Source organism: Salmo salar, unplaced genomic scaffold (assembly GCF_905237065.1).
Source record: "Salmo salar unplaced genomic scaffold, Ssal_v3.1, whole genome shotgun sequence".
NCBI lineage: Eukaryota > Metazoa > Chordata > Actinopteri > Salmoniformes > Salmonidae > Salmo > Salmo salar.
The window spans coordinates 22,501-40,026 of NW_025549836.1; the positions used below are offsets into that span (position 1 = coordinate 22,501).

Below are 17,526 nucleotides of genomic sequence, written 5' to 3' on the forward strand. Positions count from 1 at the left end.
TCTTCTCTCCTTCAGCCTTCTCTCCTCTAGCCCTCTCTACTTCAGCCCTCTCTCCTTCAGCCCTCTCCTTCTGCCCTCTCTCTTTCAGCCCTCTCCTCTCTATCCCTCTCTCCTTCAGCCCTCTCCTTTCCTCCCACCTCATCCTCCTCTCACCCAGGTCAGCGATGCAGCACTGTCCGTTCATCTTGACCAGGATGTTTCGGCTCTTCAGGTCTCGGTGGGCGATGGCGGGTTTGCCCTGGCAGCTGAGTATCTCTGTGTGAAGGTGGACCAGACCACAGGCTACAGACAGGCACATCCTTAGGCAGCCCTCTGGGTCCACGCTGCTGTACTGGAGGAAGTCGTAGAGACTACCCAGCTGGTGGAAGTGGGTGATCAGCCACAGCTGAGTAGTGGAGTTCTGAGACGTCATGTCAGATGCTATGAAGCCTGGGGAGAGAAGACAGAAGGTATTGTGATCGTCAGACCAGGCCAGGCAAGCTAAATCAAGTGTACCAGAAGTCATTGAAAGAAAAAAAACACTAGTTTGATTCCAGGGGAATTGGTAGAAATTGAGGAATTATTTTAAAAGTGAACTAACAGGATTATGCTGACTCACCCAGGATGTTGTCATGTCTGAGCTGTACAGTGTTGTAAATCTCTGTCTCCCTGAACCAAGACTGCTCATCCCTGGAAGAGAAGATCTTCACTGCAACACTCTCTCCCATCCAGGTGCCTCTCCACACCTCTCCATACCTGCCCTTACCTGGGTAGAGAGGGACAGAGGAACAGGCACACATCAGAGATGGAGTGGGTTGGTGTAAGGATGTCATCACACTAGTAAGACTGGAAATGAACCCAAAGGGTACATAAACTCCATAACATATTGGTACATGAACTCCATAACATATTGGTACATAAACTCCATAACATATTGGTACATAAACTCCATAACATATTGGTACATAAACTCCATAACATATTGATACATAAACTCCATAACATATTGGTACATGAACTCCATAACATATTGGTACATAAACTCCATAACATATTGATACATAAACTCCATAACATATTGGTACATGAACTCCATAACATATTGGTACATAAACTCCATAACATATTGTTACATAAACTACATAACATATTGGTACATAAACTCCATAACATGTTGGTACATGAACTCCATAACATTTTGGTACATGAACGAGTGAGTTTGAGTAAGGCACTGAGAGACATAAAGGAGGGAGTGAGAATGAAGAAGAGTATTTTACCGATGCACTCGACCAGAGAGATCTGTCGAGCCATGGTCCTCTGTACCAGGTATGGCAGTCCAGTCCCACTGCCTGAGGTACAGAACTCATCAAAGACATCCTGCAGATACAGAGAGAGTCACACACATCAAGGATCACAGTCACCTGCCACTAGTTGTCATGTAGCAATTTCATTATATACAATAAGTACCAATATTATTGTTAAAGGGGCAGTGATCTTGGTAGTGATTCTGTGACATCTAAATGTCCTCTTGTGTATCAATACAATTACATTCAATTCCATTCTTACCCCATAGGTGGGATCTGCCCCACTGGGGACCTTGAGCATGGTGACGTCATGGTCCTTGCTGTAGCCAAGCCTGTGGTGCTGTGATCTGGAGCGGAGCCACAACACCAGGCCACACACACCCACAGACAGGATGAGCAGCAGCAGCAGGGGGACAGCCACCAGCAGAATCACACCGTTCCCCTCCCTCGTAGGCTCAACAGCTAAACAGTAAACACACACAGAGTCATACAGGTAAGACGGAAAAGCAGAAACACAAGATGATTTTGATATAAAACCCACCAACAGCCACCACGGGGAATCAGAGTTCTGTATGACACTACTCTGTTCGCTAGACTCCCAGAGAGTTCTGTATGACACTGCTCTGTTAGCTAGACTCCCAGAGAGTTCTGTATGACACTACTCTGTTAGCTAGACTCCCAGAGAGTTCTGTATGACACTACTCTGTTAGCTAGACTCCCAGAGAGTTCTGCATGACACTACTCTGTTAGCTAGACTCCCAGAGAGTTCTGTATGACACTACTCTGTTCGCTAGACTCCCAGAGAGTTCTGTATGACACTGCTCTGTTAGCTAGACTCCCAGAGAGTTCTGTATGACACTACTCTGTTAGCTAGACTCCCAGAGAGTTCTGTATGACACTACTCTGTTAGCTAGACTCCCAGAGAGTTCTGTATGACACTACTCTGTTCGCTAGACTCCCAGAGAGTTCTGTATGACACTGCTCTGTTCGCTAGACTCCCAGAGAGTTCTGTATGACACTGCCCTGTTAGCTAGACTCCCAGAGAGTTCTGTATGACACTGCTCTGTTAGTCAGACTCCCAGAGAGTTCTGTATGATACTGCCCTGTTAGCTAGACTCCCAGAGAGTTCTGTATGACACTGCCCTGTTAGCTATACTCCCAGAGAGTTCTGTATGATACTGCCCTGTTAGCTAGACTCCCAGAGAGTTCTGTATGACACTGCTCTGTTAGCTAGACTCCCAGAGAGTTCTGTATGAAACTGCTCTGTTAGCTAGACTCCCAGAGAGTTCTGTATGATACTGCCCTGTTAGCTAGACTCCCAGAGAGTTCTGTATGACACTGCTCTGTTAGCTAGACTCCCAGAGAGTTCTGTATGACACTGCCCTGTTAGCTAGACTCCCAGAGAGTTCTGTATGACACTGCTCTGTTAGCTAGACTCCCAGAGAGTTCTGTATGACACTGCTCTGTTAGCTAGACTCACAGAGAGTTCTGTATGACACTGCCCAGATTGTCAGATGCCCAGAGAGTTCTATATGACACTGCCCTGTTAGCTAGACTCTCAGAGAGTTCTGTATGACACTGCCCAGATTGTCAGATGCCCAGAGAGTTCTATATGACACTGCCCTGTTAGCTAGACTCCCAGAGAGTTCTGTATGACACTGCACTGTTAGTCGGACTCCCAGAAAGTTCTGTATGACACTGCCCAGATTGTCAGACTCCCAGAGAGTTCTGTATGACACTGCCCTGTTAGTCGGACACCCAGAAAGTTCTGTATGACACTACTCTGTTCGCTAGACTCCCAGAGAGTTCTGTATGACACTGCTCTGTTAGCTAGACTCCCAGAGAGTTCTGTATGACACTGCTCTGTTAGCTAGACTCCCAGAGAGTTCTGTATGATACTGCCCTGTTAGCTAGACTCCCAGAGAGTTCTGTATGATACTGCCCTGTTAGCTAGACTCCCAGAGAGTTCTGTATGATACTGCCATGTTAGCTAGACTCCCAGAGAGTTCTGTATGACACTGCTCTGTTAGCTAGACTCCCAGAGAGTTCTGTATGACACTGCCCTGTTAGCTAGACTCCCAGAGAGTTCTGTATGACACTGCTCTGTTAGCTAGACTCCCAGAGAGTTCTGTATGACACTGCTCTGTTAGCTAGACTCACAGAGAGTTCTGTATGACACTGCCCAGATTGTCAGATGCCCAGAGAGTTCTATATGACACTGCCCTGTTAGCTAGACTCTCAGAGAGTTCTGTATGATACTGCCCTGTTAGCTAGACTCTCAGAGAGTTCTGTATGACACTGCCCTGTTAGTCGGACTCCCAGAGAGTTCTGTATGATACTGCCCTGTTAGCTAGACTCCCAGAGAGTTCTGTATGACACTGCACTGTTAGTCAGACTCCCAGAAAGTTCTGTATGACACTGCCCAGATTGTCAGACTCCCAGAGAGTTCTGTATGACACTGCCCTGTTAGTCGGACACCCAGAAAGTTCTGTATGACACTACTCTGTTCGCTAGACTCCCAGAGAGTTCTGTATGACACTGCTCTGTTAGCTAGACTCCCAGAGAGTTCTGTATGACACTCTTCTGCTAGCTAGACTCCCAGAGAGTTCTGTATGACACTGCTCTGTTAGCTAGACTCCCAGAGAGTTCTGTATGACACTGCTCTGTTAGCTAGACTCCCAGAGAGTTCTGTATGACACTGCTCTGTTAGCTAGACTCCCAGAGAGTTCTGTATGACACTGCTCTATTAGCTAGACTCCCAGAGAGTTCTCTATGACACTGCTCTGTTAGCTAGACTCCCAGAGAGTTCTGTATGACACTGCTCTGTTAGCTAGACTCCCAGAGAGTTCTGTATGACACTGCTCTGTTAGCTAGACTCCCAGAGAGTTCTCTATGACACTGCTCTGTTAGCTAGACTCCCAGAGAGTTCTGTATGACACTGCTCTGTTAGCTAGACTCCCAGAGAGTTCTGTATGACACTGCTCTGTTAGCTAGACTCCCAGAAAGTTCTGTATGACACTCTTCTGTTAGCTAGACTCCCAGAGAGTTCTGTATGACACTGCTCTGTTAGCTAGACTCCCAAAGTGTTCTGTATGACACTGCTCTGTTAGCTAGACTCCCAGAGAGTTCTGTATGACACTGCTCTGTTAGCTAGACTCCCAGAGAGTTCTGTATGACACTGCTCTATTAGCTAGACTCCCAGAGAGTTCTGTATGACACTGCCCTGTTTGCTAGACTCCCAGAGAGTTCTGTATGACACTGCTCTGTTAGCTAGACTCCCAGAGAGTTCTGTATGACACTGCCCTGTTAGCTAGACTCCCAGAGAGTTCTGTATGACACTGCTCTGTTAGTCAGACTCCCAGAGAGTTCTGTATGACACTGCTCTGTTAGCTAGACTCCCAGAGAGTTCTGTATGACACTCTTCTGTTAGCTAGACTCCCAGAGAGTTCTGTATGACACTGCTCTATTAGCTAGACTCCCAGAGAGTTCTGTATGACACTGCCCTGTTTGCTAGACTCCCAGAGAGTTCTGTATGACACTGCTCTGTTAGCTAGACTCCCAGAGAGTTCTGTATGACACTGCCCTGTTAGCTAGACTCCCAGAGAGTTCTGTATGACACTGCTCTGTTAGTCAGACTCCCAGAGAGTTCTGTATGACACTGCTCTGTTAGCTAGACTCCCAGAGAGTTCTGTATGACACTGCTCTGTTAGCTAGACTCCCAGAGAGTTCTGTATGACACTGCTCTGTTAGCTAGACTCCCAGAGAGTTCTGTATGACACTCTTCTGTTAGCTAGACTCCCAGAGAGTTCTGTATGACACTGCCCAGATTGTCAGATGCCCAGAGAGTTCTGTATGACACTGCCCTGTTAGCTAGACTCCCAGAGAGTTCTGTATGATACTGCCCTGTTAGCTAGACTCTCAGGGAGTTATGTATGACACTGCCCTGTTAGTCGGACTCCCAGAGAGTTCTGTATGATACTGCCCTGTTAGCTAGACTCCCAGAGAGTTCTGTATGACACTGCACTGTTAGTCGGACTCCCAGAAAGTTCTGTATGACACTGCCCAGATTGTCAGACTCCCAGAGAGTTCTGTATGACACTGCCCTGTTAGTCGGACACCCAGAAAGTTCTGTATGACACTACTCTGTTCGCTAGACTCCCAGAGAGTTCTGTATGACACTGCCCTGTTAGCTAGACTCCCAGAGAGTTCTGTATGACACTGCTCTGTTAGCTAGACTCCCAGAGAGTTCTGTATGACACTGCTCCGTTAGCTAGACTCTCAGAGAGTTCTGTATGACACTGCTCTGTTAGCTAGACTCCCAGAGAGTTCTGTATGACACTGCTCTGTTAGCTAGACTCCCAGACAGTTCTGTATGACACTGCTCTGTTAGCTAGACTCCCAGAGAGTTCTGTATGATACTGCTCTGTTAGCTAGACTCCCAGAGAGGTCTGTATGACACTACTCTGTTAGCTAGACTCCCAGAGAGTTCTGTATGACACTGCCCTGTTAGCTAGACTCCCAGAGAGTTCTGTATGACACTGCTCTGTTAGCTAGACTCCCAGAGAGTTCTGTATGACACTGCTCTGTTAGCTAGACTCCCAGAGAGTTCTGTATGACACTGCCCAGATTGTCAGATGCCCAGAGAGTTCTGTATGACACTGCCCTGTTAGCTAGACTCCCAGAGAGTTCTGTATGACACTGCACTGTTAGTCGGACTCCCAGAAAGTTCTGTATGACACTGCCCAGATTGTCAGACTCCCAGAGAGTTCTGTATGACACTGCCCTGTTAGTCGGACACCCAGAGAGTTCTGTATGACACTGCTCTGTTAGCTAGACTCCCAGAGAGTTCTGTATGACACTGCTCTGTTAGCTAGACTCCCAGAGAGTTCTGTATGACACTGCCCAGATTGTCAGATGCCCAGAGAGTTCTGTATGACACTGCCCTGTTAGCTAGACTCCCAGAGAGTTCTGTATGACACTGCTCTGTTAGCTAGACTCCCAGAGAGTTCTGTATGACACTGCTCTATTAGCTAGACTCCCAGAGAGTTCTGTATGACACTGCTCTGTTAGCTAGACTCCCAGAGAGTTCTGTATGACACTGCTCTGTTAGCTAGACTCCCAGAGAGTTCTGTATGATACTGCCCTGTTAGCTAGACTCCCAGAGAGTTCTGTATGACACTGCTCTGTTAGCTAGACTCCCAGAGAGTTCTGTATGACACTGCTCTATTAGCTAGACTCCCAGAGAGTTCTGTATGACACTGCTCTGTTAGCTAGACTCCCAGAGAGTTCTGTATGACACTGCTCTGTTAGCTAGACTCCCAGAGAGTTCTGTATGATACTGCCCTGTTAGCTAGACTCCCAGAGAGTTCTGTATGATACTGCCCTGTTAGCTAGACTCCCAGAGAGTTCTGTATGATACTGCCCTGTTAGCTAGACTCCCAGAGAGTTCTGTATGACACTGCTCTGTTAGCTAGACTCCCAGAGAGTTCTGTATGACACTGCCCTGTTAGCTAGACTCCCAGAGAGTTCTGTATGACACTGCTCTGTTAGCTAGACTCCCAGAGAGTTCTGTATGACACTGCTCTGTTAGCTAGACTCCCAGAGAGTTCTGTATGACACTGCCCAGATTGTCAGATGCCCAGAGAGTTCTATATGACACTGCCCTGTTAGCTAGACTCTCAGAGAGTTCTGTATGACACTGCACTGTTAGTCGGACTCCCAGAAAGTTCTGTATGACACTGCCCAGATTGTCAGACTCCCAGAGAGTTCTGTATGACACTGCCCTGTTAGTCGGACACCCAGAAAGTTCTGTATGACACTACTCTGTTCGCTAGACTCCCAGAGAGTTCTGTATGACACTGCTCTGTTAGCTAGACTCCCAGAGAGTTCTGTATGACACTGCTCTGTTAGCTAGACTCCCAGAGAGTTCTGTATGACACTGCTCTGTTAGCTAGACTCCCAGAGAGTTCTGTATGATACTGCCCTGTTAGCTAGACTCCCAGAGAGTTCTGTATGATACTGCCCTGTTAGCTAGACTCCCAGAGAGTTCTGTATGATACTGCCCTGTTAGCTAGACTCCCAGAGAGTTCTGTATGACACTGCTCTGTTAGCTAGACTCCCAGAGAGTTCTGTATGACACTGCCCTGTTAGCTAGACTCCCAGAGAGTTCTGTATGACACTGCTCTGTTAGCTAGACTCCCAGAGAGTTCTGTATGACACTGCTCTGTTAGCTAGACTCACAGAGAGTTCTGTATGACACTGCCCAGATTGTCAGATGCCCAGAGAGTTCTATATGACACTGCCCTGTTAGCTAGACTCTCAGAGAGTTCTGTATGATACTGCCCTGTTAGCTAGACTCTCAGAGAGTTCTGTATGACACTGCCCTGTTAGTCGGACTCCCAGAGAGTTCTGTATGATACTGCCCTGTTAGCTAGACTCCCAGAGAGTTCTGTATGACACTGCACTGTTAGTCGGACTCCCAGAAAGTTCTGTATGACACTGCCCAGATTGTCAGACTCCCAGAGAGTTCTGTATGACACTGCCCTGTTAGTCGGACACCCAGAAAGTTCTGTATGACACTACTCTGTTCGCTAGACTCCCAGAGAGTTCTGTATGACACTGCTCTGTTAGCTAGACTCCCAGAGAGTTCTGTATGACACTGCTCTGTTAGCTAGACTCCCAGAGAGTTCTCTATGACACTGCTCTGTTAGCTAGACTCCCAGAAAGTTCTGTATGACACTCTTCTGTTAGCTAGACTCCCAGAGAGTTCTGTATGACACTGCTCTGTTAGCTAGACTCCCAAAGAGTTCTGTATGACACTGCTCTGTTAGCTAGACTCACAGAGAGTTCTGTATGACACTGCTCTGTTAGCTAGACTCCCAGAGAGTTCTGTATGACAATGCTCTATTAGCTAGACTCCCAGAGAGTTCTGTATGACACTGCCCTGTTTGCTAGACTCCCAGAGAGTTCTGTATGACACTGCTCTGTTAGCTAGACTCCCAGAGAGTTCTGTATGACACTGCTCTGTTAGCTAGACTCCCAGAGAGTTCTGTATGACACTGCCCTGTTAGCTAGACTCCCAGAGAGTTCTGTATGACACTGCTCTGTTAGTCAGACTCCCAGAGAGTTCTGTATGATACCGCCCTGTTAGCTAGACTCCCAGAGAGTTCTGTATTACACTGCACTGTTAGCTAGACTCCCAGAGAGTTCTTTATGATACTGCCCTGTTAGCTAGACTCCCAGAGAGTTCTGTATGACACTGCTCTGTTAGCTAGACTCCCAGAGAGTTCTGTATGACACTACTCTGTTAGCTAGACTCCCAGAGAGTTCTGTATGACACTGCTCTGTTAGCTAGACTCCCAGAGAGTTCTGTATGACACTACTCTGTTAACTAGACTCCCAGAGAGTTCTGTATGACACTGCTCTGTTAGCTAGACTCCCAGTGAGTTCTGTATGACACTGCTCTGTTAGTCAGATGCCCAGAGAGTTCTGTATGACACTGCCCTGTTAGCTAGACTCCCAGAGAGTTCTGTATGACACTGCCCTGTTAGTCGGACACCCAGAGAGTTCTGTATGACACTGCTCTGTTAGCTAGACTCCCAGAGAGTTCTGTATGACACTGCTCTGTTAGCTAGACTCCCAGAGAGTTCTGTATGACACTGCCCAGATTGTCAGATGCCCAGAGAGTTCTGTAGACACTGCCCTGTTAGCTAGACTCCCAGAGAGTTCTGTATGATACTGCCCTGTTAGCTAGACTCCCAGAGAATTCTGTATGACACTGCTCTGTTAGCAAGACTCCCAGAGAGTTCTGGGTGTCCGACTAACAGGGCAGTGTCATACAGAACTTTCTGGGAGTCTGACAATCTGGGCAGTGTCATACAGAACTTTCTGGGAGTCCGACTAACAGTGCAGTGACAATCTGACAATCTGGGCAGTGTCACACAGAACTCTCTGGGAGTCTAGCTAACAGAGCAGTGTCTAGCTAACAGGGCAGTATCATACAGAACTCTCTGGGAGTCTAGCTAACAGAGCAGTGTCATACAGAACTCTCTGGGAGTCTGACTAACGGAGCAGTGTCACAGAACTCTCTGGGAGTCTAGCTAACAGAGCAGTGTCTACAGAACTCTCTGGGGAGTCTAGCTAACAGAGTAGTGTCATACAGAACTCTCTGGGAGTCTTGCTAACAGAGCAGTGTCTACAGGGAATTCTCTGGGAGTCTAGCTAACAGGGCAGTATCATACAGAACTCTCTGGGAGTCTAGCTAACAGGGCAGTGTCATACAGAACTCTCTGGGCATCTGACAATCTGGGCAGTGTCATACAGAACTCTCTGGGAGTCTAGCTAACAGAGCAGTGTCATACAGAACTCTCTGGGAGTCTAGCTAACAGAGCAGTGTCATACAGAACTCTCTGGGTGTCCTGACTAACAGGGCAGTGTCATACAGAACTCTCTGGGAGTCTGACAATCTGGGCAGTGTCATACAGAACTCTCTGGGAGTCCGACTAACAGTGCAGTGTCATACAGAACTCTCTGGGAGTCTAGCTAACAGGGCAGTGTCATACAGAACTCTCTGGGCATCTGACAATCTGGGCAGTGTCATACAGAACTCTCTGGGAGTCTAGCTAACAGAGCAGTGTCATACAGAACTCTCTGGGAGTCTAGCTAACAGAGCAGTGTCATACAGAACTCTCTGGGAGTCTAGCTAACAGGGCAGTGTCATACAGAACTCTCTGGGAGTCTAGCTAATAGAGCAGTGTCATACAGAACCTCTGGGAGTCTAGCTAACAGAGCAGTGTCATACAGAACTCTCTGGGAGTCTAGCTAATAGGGCAGTGTCATACAGAATCTCTGGGAGTCTAGCTAACAGAGCAGTGTCATACAGAACTCTCTGGGAGTCTAGCAACAGGGCAGTATCATACAGAACTCTCTGGGAGTCTAGCTAACAGAGCAGTGTCACAGAACTCTCTGGGAGTCTAGCTAACAGAGCAGTGTCTACAGAACTCTCTGGGAGTCTAGCTAATAGAGCAGTGTCATACAGAACTCTCTGGGAGTCTAGCTAACAGAGCAGTGTCTACAGAACTCTCTGGGAGTCTAGCTAACAGGGCAGTGTCATACAGAACTCTCTGGGCATCTGACAATCTGGGCAGTGTCATGCAGAACTCTCTGGGAGTCTAGCTAACAGAGCAGTGTCATACAGAACCTCTGGGAGTCTAGCTAACAGAGCAGTGTCATACAGAACTCTCTGGGTGTCCGACTAACAGGGCAGTGTCATACAGAACTCTCTGGGAGTCTGACAATCTGGGCAGTGTCATACAGAACTTTCTGGGAGTCCGACTAACAGTGCAGTGTCATACAGAAACTCTCTGGGAGCTAACAGGGCAGTGTCATACAGAACTCTCTGGGCATCTGACAATCTGGGCAGTGTCATACAGAACTCTCTGGGAGTCAGCTAACAGAGCAGTGTCATACAGAACTCTCTGGGAGTCTAGCTAACAGAGCAGTGTCTACAGAACTCTCTGGGAGTCTAGCTAACAGGGCAGTGTCATACAGAACTCTCTGGGAGTCTAGCTAACAGAGCAGTGTCATACAGACCTCTCTGGGAGTCTAGCTAACAGAGCAGTATCATACAGAACTCTCTGGGAGTCTAGCTAACAGAGCAGTGTCATACAGAACTGTCTGGGAGTCTAGCTAACAGAGCAGTGTCACAGAACTCTCTGGGAGTCTAGCTAACAGAGCAGTGTCATACAGAACTCTCTGAGAGTCTAGCTAACGGAGCAGTGTCATACAGAACTCTCTGGGAGTCTAGCTAACAGAGCAGTGTCATACAGAACTCTCTGGGAGTCTAGCTAACAGGGCAGTGTCATACAGAACTCTCTGGAGTCTAGCGAACAGAGTAGTGTCATACAGAACTTTCTGGGTGTCCGACTAACAGGGCAGTGTCATACAGAACTCTCTGGGAGTCTGACAATCTGGGCAGTGTCATGCAGAACTTTCTGGGAGTCCGACTAACAGTGCAGTGTCATCAGAACTCTGGGAGTCTAGCTAACAGGGCGAGGAACTCTCTGGGAGTCCGACTAACAGGGCAGTGTCGTACATAACTCCCTGAGAGTCTAGCTAACAGGGCAGTATCATACAGAACTCTCTGGGAGTCTAGCTAACAGGGCAGTGTCATACAGAACTCTCTGGGCATCTGACAATCTGGGCAGTGTCATACAGAACTCTCTGGGAGTCTAGCTAACAGAGCAGTGTCATACAGAACTCTCTGGGAGTCTAGCTAACAGAGCAGTGTCATACAGAACTCTCTGGGAGTCTAGCTAACAGAGCAGTGTCATACAGAACTCTCTGGGAGTCTAGCTAACAGGGCAGTATCATACAGAACTCTCTGGGAGTCTAGCTAACAGAGCAGTGTCATACAGAACTCTCTGGGAGTCTAGCTAACAGAGCAGTGTCATACAGAAATCTCTGGGAGTCTGGCTAACAGAGCAGTGTCATACAGAACCTCTGGAGTCTAGCTAATAGAGCAGTGTCATACAGAAGCTCTCTGGGGAGTCTAGCTAACAGAGCAGTGTCATACAGAACTCTCTGGGAGTCTAGCTAACAGGGCAGTGTCATACAGAACTCTCTGGGCATCTGACAATCTGGGCAGTGTCATACAGAACTCTCTGGGAGTCTAGCTAACAGAGCAGTGTCATACAGAACTCTCTGGGAGTCTAGCTAACAGAGCAGTGTCATACAGAACTCTCTGGGTGTCCGACTAACAGGGCAGTGTCATACAGAACTTTCTGGGAGTCTGACAATCTGGGCAGTGTCATACAGAACTTTCTGGGAGTCCGACTAACAGTGCAGTGACAATCTGACAATCTGGGCAGTGTCATACAGAACTCTCTGGGAGTCTAGCTAACAGAGCAGTGTCTAGCTAACAGGGCAGTATCATACAGAACTCTCTGGGAGTCTAGCTAACAGAGCAGTGTCATACAGAACTCTCTGGGAGTCTGACTAACGGAGCAGTGTCATACAGAACTCTCTGGGAGTCTAGCTAACAGAGCAGTGTCATACAGAACTCTCTGGGAGTCTAGCTAACAGAGTAGTGTCATACAGAACTCTCTGGGAGTCTTGCTAACAGAGCAGTGTCATACAGAATTCTCTGGGAGTCTAGCTAACAGGGCAGTATCATACAGAACTCTCTGGGAGTCTAGCTAACAGGGCAGTGTCATACAGAACTCTCTGGGCATCTGACAATCTGGGCAGTGTCATACAGAACTCTCTGGGAGTCTAGCTAACAGAGCAGTGTCATACAGAACTCTCTGGGAGTCTAGCTAACAGAGCAGTGTCATACAGAACTCTCTGGGTGTCCGACTAACAGGGCAGTGTCATACAGAACTCTCTGGGAGTCTGACAATCTGGGCAGTGTCATACAGAACTTTCTGGGAGTCCGACTAACAGTGCAGTGTCATACAGAACTCTCTGGGAGTCTAGCTAACAGGGCAGTGTCATACAGAACTCTCTGGGCATCTGACAATCTGGGCAGTGTCATACAGAACTCTCTGGGAGTCTAGCTAACAGAGCAGTGTCATACAGAACTCTCTGGGAGTCTAGCTAACAGAGCAGTGTCATACAGAACTCTCTGGGAGTCTAGCTAACAGGGCAGTGTCATGCAGAACTCTCTGGGAGTCTAGCTAATAGAGCAGTGTCATACAGAACTCTCTGGGAGTCAGCTAACAGGGCAGTATCATACGAGAACTCTCTGGGAGTCTAGCTAACAGGGCAGTATCATACAGAACTCTCTGGGAGTCTAGCTAACAGGGCAGTATCACAGAACTCTCTGGGAGTCTAGCTAACAGAGCAGTGTCATACAGAACTCTCTGGGAGTCTGACTAACGGAGTTCTGTATGATACTGCCCTGTTAGCTAGACTCCCAGAGAGTTCTGTATGACACTGCTCTGTTAGCTAGACTCCCAGAGAGTTCTGTATGACACTGCCCTGTTAGTCTGACTACCTGAGAGTTCTGTATGACACTGCTCTGTTAGCTAGACTCCCAGAGAGTTCTGTATGACACTGCCCTGTTAGTCTGACTACCTGAGAGTTCTGTATGACACTGCTCTGTTAGCTAGACTCCCAGAGAGTTCTGTATGACACTGCCCTGTTAGTCTGACTACCTGAGAGTTCTGTATGACACTGCCCTGTTAGTCTGACTACCTGAGAGTTCTGTATGACACTGCTCTGTTAGCTAGACTCCCAGAGAGTTCTGTATGACACTGCCCTGTTAGTCTGACTACCTGAGAGTTCTGTATGACACTGCCCTGTTAGCTAGACTCCCAGAGGACTTGTTCCATAATAGAACTACTGAAATATGAGCATCAAGTTTGACTGCTGGTCTAATTTTCTACCTGGTAGTTAATTGATTGATTCAAGTCACTGACTGACGAGAGAGTGTCTCGGTTCTGAATCAGTTTGTGATGCTAGAGGGGAAGTATGGACCTCATCTGAGACCAGACATGCCATAAGGGGTTCTACACTGTTGGAGAGGCTTCTAGACTAGATGCAGTGTTCTGACCTGGGTCCGGTGGAGCAGAGCTGTTGACATTACAGAGAGAGGGTTCTCGACTAAAGAACATGTATCTCCAGTGTTCTGACCTGGGTCTGGTGGAGCGGAGCTGTTGACATTACAGAGAGAGGGTTCTCGACTAAAGAACATGTATCTCCAGTGTTCTGACCTGGGTCTGGTGGAGCGGAGCTGTTGACATTACAGAGAGAGGGTTCTAGACTAAAGAACATGTATCTCCAGTGTTCTGACCTGGGTCTGGTGGAGCGGAGCTGTTGACATTACAGAGAGAGGGTTCTAGACTAAAGAACATGTATCTCCAGTGTTCTGACCTGGGTCTGGTGGAGCAGAGCTGTTGACATTACAGAGAGAGGGTTCTAGACTAAAGAACATGTATCTCCAGTGTTCTGACCTGGGTCTGGTGGAGCAGAGCTGTTGACATTACAGAGAGAGGGTTCTAGACTAAAGAACATGTATCTCCAGTGTTCTGACCTGGGTCTGGTGGAGCAGAGCTGTTGACATTACAGAGAGAGGGTTCTAGACTAAAGAACATGTATCTCCAGTGTTCTGACCTGGGTCTGGTGGAGCGGAGCTGTTGACATTACAGAGGTTATTGGAGCAGCAGAGGACGACAGTCCCAGGAAGTTGGTGTAACACTGCTCCTTGTAGTGGTCCCTCTGGAAGCAGCCCCTCTCCTCTCTGCCGTGCACCTTGGTGTAGAAGCAGTAGTCACCCCTACAGGTGCCGTTCCTACACGTCCCCTTGTTGTTCTCACATGTACACAGAAGGTTGGTGCTGTCGTCAGGGCCTTGGGGAGCGGGAACCATTCAGTGTGTGTGCTGTGTAAGTATGCACTAACACACGCACACACACACGCACACACACGCCGCATACACACACGCTCGCACACACACACACACACACACACACGCACGCACGCACGCACGCACGCACGCACGCACGCTCGCACACACACGCACACGCACACGCACATGCGCACGCACGCACGCACGCACGCACGCACGCACGCTTGCACACACACACACACACACACACACACACACACACACACACACACACACACACACACACACACACACACACACACACAAACGTGAACATAAAGACACAGGACAGATTTAGAATAAACAGTAACACAGCTCTATAGAGTAACTGTGGTTCACAATATTACACAGAAACAAATTTACCCTCTGATGATGACCCCACAGATGACTGATCTGCAAAACATAAAAGACAGTGGTGAGAGAAAGTCCAGGTCTGGTGGGCTGGGCCTGAGACTGGGCCTGAGACTGGGCCTGAGGCTGGGCCTGAGGCTGGGGCTGAGTCGGGGCCTGAGGCTGGGGCTGAGTTGGGGCCTGAGGCTGGGCCTGAGGCTGGGCCTGAGGCTGGGCTGGGCCTGAGGCTGGGCCTGAGGCTGGGCCTGAGGATGGGCCTGAGGATGGAGCTGCCTGGAGCACTAGAGAAACCTCAGTGGAGACCAGAGGGGTTTCTCTCTCCCTGAGGGGGTTTCTCTCTCTCTCCCTGAGGGGGGGTTTCTCTCTCTCTCCCTGAGGGGGGTTTCTCTCTCTCTCCCTGAGGGGGTTCTCTCTCTCTCCCTGAGGGGGGGTTTCTCTCTCTCTCCCTGAGGGGGTTTCTCTCTCTCTCCCTGAGGGGGGTTTCTCTCTCTCTCCCTGAGGGGGGTTTCTCTCTCTCCCTGAGGGGGTTTCTCTCTCTCTCCCTGAGGGGGTTTCTCTCTCTCTCTCCCTGAGGGGGTTTCTCTCTCTCTCCCTGAGGGGTTTCTCTCTCTCTCCCTGAGGGGGGTTTCTCTCTCTCTCCCTGAGGGGGGTTTCTCTCTCTCCCTGAGGGGGTTTCTCTCTCTCTCCCTGAGGGGGTTTCTCTCTCTCTCCCTGAGGGGGTTTTCTCTCTCTCTCCCTGAGGGGGTTTTCTCTCTCTCTCCCTGAGGGGGGTTTCTCTCTCTCTCCCTGAGGGGGTTTCTCTCTCTCCCTGAGGGGGTTTCTCTCTCTCCCTGAGGGGGTTTCTCTCTCTCTCCCTGAGGGGGTTTCTCTCTCTCTCCCCTGAGGGGGGGTTTCTCTCTCTCTCCCTGAGGGGGTTTCTCTCTCTCCCTGAGGGCGGTTTCTCTCTCTCCCTGAGGGGGTTTATCTCTCCCCTGAGGGGGTTTATCTCTCCCTGAGGCCAACAGGTCAGGGGTCTCAGCAGCATCACTTGTACACGGACAAAGCAGGAACACTCACACTTCCTTTTCTCTGTTGTTTCACTACCGTACGACAACGAGCACTTCTCATCTACAGTACACACACATCTGTACCCAGCTGATTCCCCAGCAGCAACACACTCACTTACACTCAGATACACATAAACACACAAACAAAAGGACAGACACAAATACACAAAGATAAAAAAAAAACACAAACACACTTGTGATTATGTAAGCTAGCCACACCTAAAGATACAAACACACACACATCACCTTTGTTGAATTACCTGTATGAGTGGTGGAGCTCCACAGGCACATCCCAGCTAGCAGCACTGTGAGCATGGCAGCACCCCCCATCTCTGTCAGAGAGACAAGACAACAATTACAGCTGCACTGATTATGCTTTGTTTAAGGCTTTTAGAGACTCAAAGAAAGAATGTTGGAACACACAGTTCTCTCTCACATGCAGTTTCTTAAGCTCCTACGCAGCTTCACAACTAACGTCAACTTCCAGGTTTCCTCTCATCTCCCCTCTCTCTCGCTCTCTCTATATCTATCTCTATTCTCTCCCTCTCTGTCTTAGCTCCTATCAATCTGTCCTCCCACTCTCTCTGTCTGAGTGTGACAGCCAGGCCTGGCTGCGGTGGCTGAGCTGAGTGGACATGTCTGCCAAAAAGAACACCAAATGGAACCAGATGCAGCCAGATCCATGCAACTCTAGCCCAGCAAAACAGTCAACTTACCTACAACCTTCCAATGGAGTCCCCAATTTGGTTTCCAGCTAACGCTATGACAACATGGGCCCCAGCTGGTGGTCGGAGTCATACAGCCCCAGTCAGTTAGTCCCCAGTCTGTCAGCAGAGGAAGTTGTCAAAAACAATAACAGAGCGAGTGCCAGGGTCCAGTCAGTCTGCCTGCGCTGTAATTACAGTAGGTGATGGGAGAGGAGAGGGGGCTTTGTGTGTGTCCAGCCCATGTGTCTGTGTGTGAGTGTGTCTGTCTGTGTGTGTGTCTATGTGTGTGTCTGTGTGTGTCTGTACGTGTCTGTCTGTTTGAGTGTGTGTGTCTAGGTATGTCTGTGTGTGTGTGTGTGTGTGTGTGTGTGTGTGTGTGTGTGTGTGTGTGTGTGTGTGTGTGTGTGTGTGTGTGTAGCTGCCCCGGCCCAGACTCAGGCCAGTCAGCTCCATGGCTGCCCGGCTCACAGTTGCAATGCTTGCTGCCATTGAGAGGCCACACCCTGGCTGGCCCGCCACAGAGGGAGATTCAGGTCAGCTCATTGTGTGTGTGTGTGTGTGTGTGTGTGTGTCACTTCTGTGGGTCACGTAAGCTAGAGAGGCTAGAGGCTGGAGAATGGGTTTCTTTGGCCTGTCACGTCTGGAGGAAACCTGGCACCATCCCTACAGTGAAGCATGGTGGTGGCAGCATCATGCTGTGGGGATGTTTTTCAGCGACAGGGACTGGGAGACTAGTCAGAATTGAGGCAAAGA

At 48.8% G+C, this 17,526-nt stretch overlaps 1 protein-coding gene across 1 annotated transcript in view; it reads right to left on the minus strand.

Annotated features, from left to right (window-relative positions):
• The window catches only part of LOC106592282 (serine/threonine-protein kinase receptor R3), a 34,571-nt gene extending 17,480 nt beyond the window's left edge, over positions 1–17,091 (minus strand). Inside the window, exons 1-9 of the mRNA XM_045713547.1 lie at positions 16,783–17,091; positions 16,327–16,398; positions 15,033–15,062; positions 14,397–14,632; positions 13,917–14,016; positions 1,546–1,745; positions 1,257–1,356; positions 599–745; positions 154–429 (exon numbers count right to left, since the gene is read on the minus strand). Of these exons, the coding sequence (XP_045569503.1) occupies positions 154–429; positions 599–745; positions 1,257–1,356; positions 1,546–1,745; positions 13,917–14,016; positions 14,397–14,632; positions 15,033–15,062; positions 16,327–16,398; positions 16,783–16,864 (1,243 nt within the window). The 5' untranslated portion in view covers positions 16,865–17,091. The remainder of the gene's footprint in view (positions 1–153; positions 430–598; positions 746–1,256; positions 1,357–1,545; positions 1,746–13,916; positions 14,017–14,396; positions 14,633–15,032; positions 15,063–16,326; positions 16,399–16,782) is intronic.
• Between the last annotated feature and the right edge of the window lie 435 nt (positions 17,092–17,526).